This window comes from Ambystoma mexicanum, chromosome 5q (genome assembly GCF_040938575.1).
Source record: "Ambystoma mexicanum isolate Mex_15411 chromosome 5q, UKY_AmexF1_1, whole genome shotgun sequence".
NCBI classification, from domain to species: Eukaryota; Metazoa; Chordata; class Amphibia; order Caudata; family Ambystomatidae; genus Ambystoma; species Ambystoma mexicanum.
Genome location: NC_090933.1, coordinates 39,291,311 through 39,303,508, shown reverse-complemented (window position 1 = coordinate 39,303,508; position 12,198 = coordinate 39,291,311). Strand labels below are relative to the sequence as shown.

The 12,198-nt window shown below is 42.5% G+C and overlaps 1 protein-coding gene across 2 annotated transcripts in view; it reads left to right on the top strand.

The window, feature by feature from the left end:
* Positions 1-12,198, top strand: part of ANKS6 (ankyrin repeat and sterile alpha motif domain containing 6) — a 934,279-nt gene that overhangs the window by 879,084 nt on the left and 42,997 nt on the right. For both annotated transcript variants that reach the window (XM_069620475.1, XM_069620476.1), the window contains one exon: positions 11,763-11,859. In XM_069620475.1, the coding sequence (XP_069476576.1) occupies positions 11,763-11,859 (97 nt within the window). The remainder of the gene's footprint in view (positions 1-11,762; positions 11,860-12,198) is intronic.

The following is a 12,198-nucleotide window of genomic DNA, read 5'->3' as shown; positions in this document are numbered from 1 at the left end:
CTTCATTGGTTACGCTTGAAAGCATTTAGGACAAGCTGTGTCGAAACAGACTTTGTGTCGTTGGATTATTTTGGCTATCTCCGAGTGTTACCGCTTGGCGGGTAAGAACTCACTGGCTGGCTTGCTGGCCCATTCTACCAGGGGTATGGCTGCATCTACTGCCCTACAGAGGGGTGTTCCTATTCGTAACATCTGTGATGCAGCCACCTGGGCTTCTGTACATACATGTGTATGTTACTACTCCCTCGATTCCATCCGAGGACAGGATCTGGCCTTTGGCAAGGCAGTCCTTTATTCTGCAATTTGATTGGGCATGCTAAATTTGTGTTCTAATTCTTTTCCCACCTCCTTGCTTTGGTACTGCTTTGGGAGTCTGTCAAAGATATGTAATATACGTCGGAGGGCCCAATCCCCTCGAAGAACAAGTTACTCTCTTACCTGGTAACGTTCTTTTGAAGGGATGGTCCGTCGACTTATTCCATATCGCTCCCCCCCTATCCTTCCCTGCTGCAGAATTTCTTATGCAATTGCAGCTTGCGTTTCTGCAAGGCCTTGTGTGTCTGACTGGCAGAAGACTGGTGGCACACGTTCTGGGGGAAAAAACTACAAATGAGGCTACGGGCATCGTGCGTCCTACTTATCACATTGGGTGACGTCGGCCGTCGGAGGTCGTCCTCGGGGACTGCGCATCAACTTCATCGACGCAGGACGCAGACGCTGAAAATTTTCTGAAGCAGCACAGCTGTGGTGATTACCTGTCAAAGATATGGAATACGTCGTCGGACCATCCCATCGAAAGAACGTTACCAGGTAAGAGAGTAACTTGTTCTTCTATAGAGACTAATCAGTTTCCATTGTACTTGTGAATAAAGAGAGATGGCACCCACTTCAAATCGCACAAGGGGCATAGGTGTACATTTTGTGAGACCTAACAGTTTTCCAGTATTTGGCTTCCAAACAATTCCAACATTTTCTAGCTTTAGGCATCATTGTTTCTTGTCCATACGAAATTATCGGAACAACCTTTTGTTGGTAAAAAGTCATAATATGAGAAGTTGTAAATTTACCATATTTGTACAACAGTATCTTAGCTTGTGAAATTAATGTTCGCAATTTAGCTTCCAATGTCGCAGTTTGAACAGTATCACTATTTGTGTCAGTGAAAGGCAAACCTAGCTATTTATATTCAGAAACAACCGATAAAACCTTGTGCTGCATGATCCGTTGATTATTCACTAGTTTGGTTGTTCGAGCCTTATCACAACAGACAATTTGAGTTTTGTCATGATTAATAATCAAGTTGTTCTGTATAACATACTCATCCAACTTGTCTAGAAGATTTTGTAGGCCTGACGGTGTAAATGATAATAAAACTAGATCATCAGCATAAAGTATCCACATCATTTTTTGATTACCAAATTTTGGGGCATCAGAGATGGTATCTTCAAACTTATGACCTATATCTGACAAAAATAGGTTAAACAATGTGGATGCTAGAATGCACCCTTGTTTCAAACCACGCTCTGTTATAATTCTAGCAGATAATAGCCCATCAAGTGTCAACCTCACTTGTATAGAAGTATCAGAGTGTAAGAGTTTGATCAGTGTGAAGAGATGCAGGGCAGCCAAAATGTTTCAATTTTGCAAAAGGTAATTGACGATTTACAGTCGAATGCAATTCAAAAATCTACAAATGCCAAATATAGTTTTAGATTCTGATCAAGATATTTGGCTTTGAGTAGATTAAGTGTAAGCATATTTCGAGCCGTGTCTAATCCACTTACAAACCCAGATTGAAATGGGTTGCGTTTTAGGTCACGACTCGTCCACTCTTTCAGTTCTTGCAAAATGATGCGACAATAAACTTTGCTAGGGGCATCTAACAACGCAATTGGTCTATAACATTCGGGCTTTCGTGAGTCTCCTTTTTTAAACAATGGGACAATAATTGCATGTCTCCAAGTAGACGGAATACTTTGAGTATAATTGATATTTTCAAAGATTTGAAATTAAATTTCAGTCCACATTTCCGGATTCTGCATAAATATCTTATTTGATAAGCCATCCGGACCTGGGGATTTTGAATGGCTTATTGTATTAATAAAATGCAATATGTCATCCTTCACTATATCAAGATGAAAAGGAGTATTTACTTCTACAGTTTGTTGGCATACACTAGTTACAGTATGAGCATATATTTTGGTAAAATGTGCGATCCAGATTGCATCAGGGACACTATGTACTTGTGTCATCAATTGGGAGGTAGTTATCTGATTTAATGCTAGCCACATTTGTGTGGTATTTTTATTTTGCATTAAATTCAGCATATGTTCACCATCTTTGATTTAACCTCCCACGATATGAACGCAACCAGTTTTTGTATGTTGTATTAGCACTAATTATAGCTTTAGTTCTTTGGTCACCAATCAGGTTAAGAGCCATACGTTTTTGGGCACGATGTTCTGACTTTTTCTTTTTAATTTGACTGTCAAACACATGAGCTTTGCTATTAATTTGCCTATTTGTTTTTTTTTTGTATAATATATTTCTGCATTCAGTCATAATAAGATATATCAGAACAAGTACCACTATGTCATGAGTGGACAAAAGCTGAGTTTGTCTTTAGCAAACTTTAAAAGATTTGTGTCTGTCCACCTGAGGCGATTCAATTGTGCATTAGTTGTCACAACACCTGAAAATTGCTTTTGACAAAGAGTTAGTGGAGGCTCTGTCTCATTCCACTGTGTAGTGAGCATTTGGTGATCACTAACCGACACATCTTTTATACCAAAAAATTGAATTCTGGTCAGTAACTTGTAATCTACATACATATAGTCAATAATTGCACTGTGATTACCGCGTTTCCATGTGATATTAGGCAGAGTTCTCCTGTACAGGAGCCATTAAGCATACACAAGGCCCGAGAGGATATCAAGTGGGCCCATTGAACTGTTCTCTTCCTTTCCTTTGGGTTAACCATGATACCTTTAGTGCCAAGTTCAAAACAATGAATGTTGAGATCCCCAGCCAGGATGACATGCACAATTTCAGGATTTAGAACAACATAATCCAACATTTTGGAGATCTCATACAGAAAATTGGAATCTTCAATCCCATTAGGATCCCAATAAGCGTTAACTATTGCGTACAGAGTCAAATGGTAAGCTGAATAAATGCATTGGGGGCATATGAGAAAACAATATTTAGACCAGGACTGATTTTGATAAAAGTGAGTAGACCAGACATAGGTCAACCCTTCGCACCCTTAAAACCAGGTGTAAAATGTATTGAGTAACCATTCCACACAGGCGAGTTAGTTAACCAGGACTCTAGAATCAGGATTATATCAAACTGTTCTAATTCAGAAACTTTATTGTTAAACAGTTGTAGATGCCCAGAAGTATTCCAAGATGCCACTCACTGTTCGATTAATTCCCTGCAATGATAGTTAACTATTTGTTTCACAAGAGCATACACATTTTGCAACAGTTTGCTTCCCGCCGTTTGACGCATCAAACTCAGTTGATACACTTGGTAGAACTCCTGCACAAGCAGAACTAAATCGTGGTACTTCGTTTGTTTGCGCCTGACCTAACAACAACAGAAAGCCCAAATCAAATAACTCTTCCTTTGCAGACCAAATGATGCTACGAACTAACTGAGAGCGCAATCGCAAACATACCAAGCCCAAATTGCTTTCATTAACAAATTCAACTTGTTCAATGTCAGATGATCCTACATCCTCCAGTTTATAAATGTCAGAGAAAAGTTCTAATATGCTCCGTCTATTTAACACATATTGAGGAAAAGGAGCCTCTCGACAGCCAAGTATTAGGTTAATAACATGTTTGTCGGTTGATGGTAGTTTTGATTTTATAAAAGAAACCTGCCTTGGTTTCCTAATGTCTACTGTCGAAGTTAACAGTTTTTTCTTTTGTAATTGTTCTTTGGGAAATAATAATTGTAACAAGCGAGCGATTTCCGCTCCATGACCTCCAAATTGGTCATCTTGTAAGCCCAGAGTTCCAAATGTACCCGAAGGCTCACTTACCAAATTACACCTCTTCAGTAACTCTGTGGCTTCAAATGCTATTTGATTGGATTTAATTTCACCAGCCTTGGTGCATTCTTCAGAAAGAAATGGAGCCTTTACACTTTCTCCCTTAGCAGTCTGTTGATTTTTATCTGGAGTCATAGAGGACCCTTTTGTCAATATTCCAGCTGAAGCACACTGTCCACTGGAATTGACATGCAGAGCACCCACAAGAGGTAGATTAACAAATCGTGACATATAGGAATCCACCTCTTTTCTAATTGCCTGACGTCTCATTTTCTCAATTACTGTAACCTCCACTGTAGATTTATCTGAGATTACTTTCAGGGGAACAGTGACAGCAGGTAATGGAGTTGTTTGTGCAGCATGATTTTGAATCGCTTCTACAAGTTCGCCCAAAGGGGAAAGGGATCGAGACTCACTATTACTCTCGTTAATAACTTGCAAACTCTGTTTGCATTTGCGCTTCTGGTCCATGAATGCATATTTTTTCCCAACGGCAGCAGAAGCCAAATGCACATTTTTTGACGGCACTTTGAGAGTTTTAATAAAGTGCTTTGTAGAGCCCGACATCTATTTGTAATTTTACATCTGTTCCCTTGGTTGATTGGGTTTCAGATGAGACCCCCTTTGTTTTCTTTAAAAAAAATGCATAGGCTTTTTTAGGCATTTTTTCAGTTGTATTTTGTACTGTAACAGTATTATTTTTCTGTTCCACACCAACCTCTTGTTATTACACCCATTATATGTGGAACAGCAGATTGAACATCAGTAGTGGAGCCAACAATATCAGAGGGATTTATGTTAGCACAAATTGACATCGGAGATGTAGCTTGATCATTAAAATCAATATTAGCATTTATTTTTCCAGTTCGCTCAAGATGTTCGTATGCACTCTTAAATTGCGATTGCCAAGTAATTATGGTAGCAATCTGAGAGCTCTGAGTATTAATTTTTTCATTTAGGCTCTCATATATTTTTACAATTATAACCATTGTTGTATTCAAAGCCTCCAAGGCCAATCCATCTACAGTACTCATTCCATCATTGGGAAAAGGATTCTCAGTACCACATGTCTGCCTATGAGTTGGAGCAAGAAAAGAAGAGGCCACATAAGATCTCAATGGGCTTATACCTGAAAACATCTCAGGTGAAAAAGACAATTTTTCAGGAATAGTTTGTGTGCTATAATCTGTCTGCATTGAACCCAAGTCAATGACCGCCACATCACCGGACACTTCAAGTCCATCCCCAACGCTATCCCTTATGTCATTTATCATCGTTTCACCCCTCAAAACCGTGCTATCAGACAAGGATACATTACATACAGAGGAATGAATCGAGAGACTCATTGTTGTTTTTATAACACTTCCAACAACAAACTCCTGCTTACCAGAGTCAGCCAGGTTCACTTCCAATCGGGCTTTTGCAGATGTGGTGGGAAAAAAATCTATGAATACCAGCAACCGAGTTGTTATTCAAAGTCGGTTGAACTGATTTTGCAGTTGAATGTTGTGTTTTAGGCGTCCAGCAAGAATCGTCGGCAAAGAACCGATTCCGGCTCTTTGACTGTTTTATACTAGGTGCAATTTCAGTTTTCTGCACTAAAGAAGGAGGTGGCATACCTGTGCGTAATGTGTACAACGTACGTTTCATATTGGCGCACTCCGTTAGTTCAACAGATCAACAAATTAACACAGGGATAAAATAGAACTCTCTGCTCTCTGCTCCTCACCCACCTTGCTGAAACTTAACCAACTGGTTTCTCGAACAGACTAATCCGGGACCCGCCGTGCACCAGCTCGCAGCGCAGCACCCCACCGCGCCACGCTTGTCGCAACGGCGAAGCGGAAAAGCGGTGCTTCAATGGTGCTTCGCTTGGACGCCTTTTTGAAAACGTCGGTAAAAGTGGGCGGAGTCACACAATGTGATGATCTAAAACAAACAAAATATGTATATTAGAGGATATTAGGTTACGCTATAACCTTTTAACGTTCCTTAAAGTGCCCAATAAACGGTCAAACAGTAATTATACACAATTACCACAAGATTGACAGGGCAAATAGTTAAAGTCCAAAGTCCAACTTTAATAGAAGATAACGAGCGGGCAAAGTGGTGCTTCAATGGTGCTTCGCAAGGTGCGCGCGCGCTGGACACCTTTTTGAAAATGTCGTAAACGTGGGCAGAGTCATTGGGTTTTGCTTTCGCTGGTCTATTTTATACAGATGCTAAAACAGTCTTGGGTTTATACCTACCTGTAAGTTGCTGATAGCGCCTTTAAAATGTATATGGGTTTTACTTACCTGGTCTAACTTGGCCCATCCCAAAATAAGTTGGGTTATTGCTTACCTTAGTCTATGTTCCACTGACTTGAAAAGCAACAGTATATTACATTATAAGATGTTACCTGTGCAGAATAGCTGTGTGCCATTTGTAAAAAGTGTTCTGTAGGTGTAGCTGACCTTGGTCTGCCTGGTGCAATCCTAAATTAGTGTAAAGAATTCTTGCTTACCTCACTCTGTTTTCCACTGATCCGAAAAGCAACTGTAATTGTATATTACACCAAAAGGTCTGTGGTATGTTATCCTGAATATGGTTATAGGTTTCTACTGTCCCTTGAATGAGTGTTCCACTATTCAGGAAAGTATACTTGCGGGTTGGTTTGGTAAGTGATTCCTTAACTGAGCGTCACTGCACAACTGTTAGGTTCTTCTACCCTTGTATTACTGAAAGTAATCAGAAAGTAACTTATAGTTTTACTCCCCATGAATAGATGCGTCATATACTAAATGTGTTTAATACGGTCTGACTTGCCTAGACATACTGTTCGTTTTCAGAGCAATGTTTATGCTTTGGTCTGCGTACTTAAGAGCTTTGTGTTGTGTTTTTATAATGTGTTATTGATTCTATGCTCTTTAAATCCATCCTGTCACTATCATCAATCAAGTTCACAGAAGTTGTCTAAGGTGGTGTAGGCAACAAAGAATCTACTATATTATAATGAAGGCAGACATGCTCTTTCCATTTGCAGTGGTGTGTTGATCAGAGTGGTTTCATTTTCTTCTTACCTCTGTTATTGTTTCCTTTCCACCCACCACATTAGCGTGTCTTTGTACGTTTTATCTGTCTAATTCGTCTCGGTTCTACGAATTCTCATCCGCCACATGTGGCTGAAAAGCAGCCACTTTGATCTTGAAACATAGGTTGAGAAATGATACACCTGGAGGTGTTTGATGTTATCCTTCCTTGAGACTATGCATTGACGTACATGCAAGGATGAGCGCATATCCCTCGACAGCCACTGCTGTAGCCACCTTGCTAGACAAATCATGGCCCCTGGTCATGTTGTTCTGGTTGACTTCCAACAGGTACTCCAGCGGGAGTTGCCTCAAAGAGAGGTGCACTTTGCAGACTAACAAACTTTGTGACCTCCTCAAAAGGACATAGCATGCAGCATACATCGTACAGCAGCAGCCACTTTCTTTGAATAAACAATGCTACATCTAATGCTCTGCGTTGACTGTTGAAATAATCAGTGACAGTATTGCATTGGTCACTTAGCAGGTCCAACAAATGTTCCAAGTAATATTCCAGGGTATTGTTTCAAAATGTCACTACGATTATGGCAACATTACCAATACTGCGCCTTTGCGCAGTACACAAATCCCGACATCTCCATTACACAAAGGGGTTTTGGGGGTTGCAGGGCTGTTTCCGGCCTTTTGCCTCTTCTAGCTACAGTACCTGAACATGTACTACTAACTCTAGTGCAGAGGTGCTGCTGAATGCAGCATTGATAACTTCAATTTACTATACACAATTCTGGCAGCTCTGCTGTGCACACAGTAGCTGATCTAAAATGCCCTCTTGCTACATGTCTCCAAGGGACGCGTTGCTCCAAATGTCTGGAGTTCGTGCTCGAAACGTGTGCAGTCAAGATGATTATTTCTCCTCCCACTGACAAGATATCACACATTTGTATGTCACACGAGGTGGCCACTGGGTTTCTCTCCTCCCTAGTACGGGTAATGAAGTCACTAGATCAGGGATCTGCAACTTGCAGCTCTCCAGATGTTTTGCACTACGACTTCCATGATCCCTCAACATTGGCTAGATTGGTTGGGTCTAATGCAAGTTGTAATCCAAAACATCTGGAGAGCCAAAGGTTTCAGAACCTAGCCCTAGTTAATGGCAATTGTGTTGCTCCCAGTTATAAACACTGCATGTATATCCTGCTTGCAGACAATTCTATGATTTCTTTTTTTGCTAGTATTTTGTCTCATCACAAATTGGGCACACTTGGTTCTATGCAATATTCTCAAATATGAAAGGGCGCACACAAAAAAGACCAATTTGTTTGGGGGCGATTTGGTGCAGCCTTTAATATTCAAAATATATCCCTACCGACCCACCCTCACCCTTGAAATTGGGGTTTGACCCCAGAACACCCCTTTAATCTGGCACTACATCCCCACCATAACCATCCCTACGAACCCCCCATAGAAAAACACACACACATGCAGAAGCACACGCACCTTCTCCCCAGCCCCTCCACAATACAAATATTACCCCACAACACACACACACACACACACGCAAACACTTACCTCACAGCCGATTTCAGTCTTTCCCTGCTCGTCCTGTCTTTTTAATTTTCGGTAAATTAAAAGAACTTTTCCCATTAATACAAATACACTCAGTTATAGCCATTAAATATAGATCCTGGCTCCAACAACTATATGATTAAATGCTTGCTACTGCTACGGGTATGTTCTCTGGTGACAAAATGGTGGCACACTCGGTTACAGCCATTGAAAGCACATCCTGCCTCCAAGCAATTCTATGATTTATTTTTTTTATTCCACATTTTATAAAATTTTGATAAAAACAGTTGCTTCAAGGCACATTGATGAACATTTCAGAAATACAAACATCCTCCTTCAATTAATCAACTCGGGCACGGGATATTGTTGCATATCACTGGGGCCCATAAATGACTGAGCGGAGACGGCCACTTGGTTCCTCCCACATTCCCGAGCCCCGCCACCAGGTGCTCCAAAGAACATCCAATATAGGGTGATCTCTCACACACCTCTGAATGTCGCTCCCGGGGGACCCACAGCCACTCCCCCACTGTTAGAAGTCGTAAATGTACATTTTCAAGGTAAACCCATTGTTTATCCGCCTCCTCCCGTAGGTGTTGCACCAGGACCCTCGGCTGCACTGCCTTATAAAATAGGCCCAGATCGGGAAGTCCCACACCATTTCTCTCCTTTGGTAAATGCAGAACCCTTCTAGCTATGCACTGTTTTCTCCCCTGCCATAGGAAGTGCAACAACTTCCTCTTCACGTCCACAAAAAAAAAGGAGTCTGGAATTTGTATGGGGAGCATCTAAAACAGATAGTCATCTCTGGAGGAGATTCATCTCAAGGGCATTAAGCCTCCCCATCCAGGAGATCATTTGCACACTCATCCCGGACATTTCCCCATAAAACTTCCCAAGCAACGGTGTGAAATTAGCCCCCTAAAATCCTTAATATCCCTGGTAATCGTGACCCCCCCAAGTACCTAATTGCCTTCAACTCTTAACAGCATCCCCAGATCCCGAAGGGGTATCGCATCTCCCACAGCATCCACCTCAAAGGGAAACAGCCCAGATTTCTGCTTAACCTTGAAGCTCGAGAAGGCCCCATATTCCTCGATCACCTCTATCGCTGCCGGTACCAAACCTACGGGTGAACCAGGAGCAGCATAACATCAACGGCACATAACCCTAGTTTAAATTCCCTCTTGCCTACCTTTATTCCCATGACCCGAGGGCCCCCCGCAGTCGCTCCACTAACATTTCTAAAGTCAACACAAACAAAAGAGGTGAGAGAGTGCACCCCTGCCTCGTCCTTCTCCTCGTGGCTAGCCCTCGAGAAATCTTCTCGTTCACCACCACCCTCACACCTGGCTCATCAAACATTGCCCTAATCCCATTGAGAATGACCTGCCCAAACCCATATTTCCAAAGTACTGCATAGAGGAAGTCCCAATGCACTCTATCAAATGCTGGGTCTCCTGCAGCCACCTACTGTTCTCCTCTGGAATGGGTCCGACGCCACCCCACTATCCATGGCCACAGTCAGCAACGACGGATCAAGACCTCTGCTGCTCTCTCTAGCTTCACCACCCACCCCCCAACCTCCTGCAAGACACCACTGAGGGAGGCCCGACACCTCCCCTCTACTGCCCTCTACAGTCTGCAACGACGGACCAGAGCACTGCGGAAGCCCCCTGTACTCCTCTGCTCTCCTGCAACGATCGCCTGGCCCAACCGGGACCCACGCCGTCTCCTCCATGTCACCTCATATAGGGCCAACACCACTCCTTAATCTGCCGCCCCGGGCCCCAGCAGCAGACCGGGAACCAGCCGTTGTTGCCGGAACACTGCATCCACTCTCCGCAAGCCACAAGGGGGCCCAGCCAGGCCTCCCGCTGCTTCAAGCCGCGCACCTCCAAAGGGGGCCACAACTTCCCCTTCGCCTCCCGCAATGTCGAATGGCTGATCCGCAGGCTCCCCTCACACACAACCTCAGTTGCACTGACTTCTAAAGATCGGGAAGCCCTGCCGGGTCCCCCACTACAGGCCTTGGCTTATGGCCTACTCAGCCGCACGCACCTCTCCCCCGGACCTCTCCGTGGTGGAAACGACAGACTTTCACAGGAGGCAATTTCACCCCCAAGCATATACCCGGGGTAGCCGATGCAGCAAAACAATGGATTTCTGGTCGGGCACAGCAGCTTAACTCTGCATCAGAGTGGGGGAGCTCAGAGCTCGTATTTTACGTGGTCATCTTGGTCTGGACCCCGGTTATCTCTAGGATTTTCTTTTAGCTACTGCTTGTATCTTGTCCCGTCACGTAGTAACTAACATAAAAAACATTGCGCAAAAAGAAAAATGCACTCAACACCTCGCCTAATGTGCTAAGTAGGTGGAGTACGTCACAAGTAGTAGCATTTCAAGTTGCAGCCACTGAATCTATTTCTTACTTCCAATTATCTGATTTCCTTTTTGCTGTTTGCTTATATTTTGTCTTTGCCCAAAAAGTTGCCGAACTCAATTAATCACTGCAAACAATAGACTGCCTACGTCCAAATAATTCTGGGATTTTCACCTCAGTCAGAAAAACCATGTGTGTGTATGTCATGCAAGCTCATCACTGTAATTATCTCTGCCGTTAGTGGACCTATCTTTTTTTTTTTTACCTATCCCACAATAGAAGTCAATTTTGATTTTCTACCTCTTCTTCAGCTAAATTCTGTCTTAATTGGCTACTGCTCTGGCAAATTAATCCAACTTATTTTTTCTATTCCCTCAATTACATTTTCAGTTCACCACCTCTCCTCCTACTGAATCTTGATGCAATGTGGTACCTCTGCTCAGCAGTCTGATGTGCCTCTGCGTACAAGAATGGTTTTGAACTCAAACTTACATAAAATGTAAAGCTGAACTCGTCCGAATCCCGAAAGAACTTCAATGCAAATGGTTCAGCTAATCATCTGAAATGTGGGTGATTTGAGAATGTGTCTGAATAAGTTCACCCATGCTTACCAAGGCAATTGACAAGATTTTTATTGACTTCAAAAAATGTATCCTTTTTTTCATATACGCTGAACAAATTAATCGAGATTGGCTATTCTTTTTGTTGCTTTTTATTTCAGGGTCGCGAGCGGCAGATTCTTCAAGAAACCATACACAACTTTCACTCTTCCTTTGAGAGCAGTGCTAGCAACACAATGCCACCTGCAAATTCACAGGGTGAGTATTGTGTGCTGTGTATGTCAAGACATTTTTAAAAATCTCTGTGTAAGCCTGTAGAAGATGCCTCCTTAAAGTGTACTGCCCTAACAGTGAGTTGGAATTCAAGCTGTCTGGTAGCATGAATTGCCACGATTTAGCAAGAGAGGAATTGCCACTGACTGCTACCTTATGGCAGGGCATGCATTCCCACATTTATTTTCTCAGTGTATTGAAACAGTACATCATCAGTGCATTTTGTGGGTGAACTTTGAACTGATGGCAGAAGAGATAAGCAGGTGAACATAAAACCAGTCTTTTTAATCCGAACTGGAGGTTAAACCATTTTTAGATGTGAGA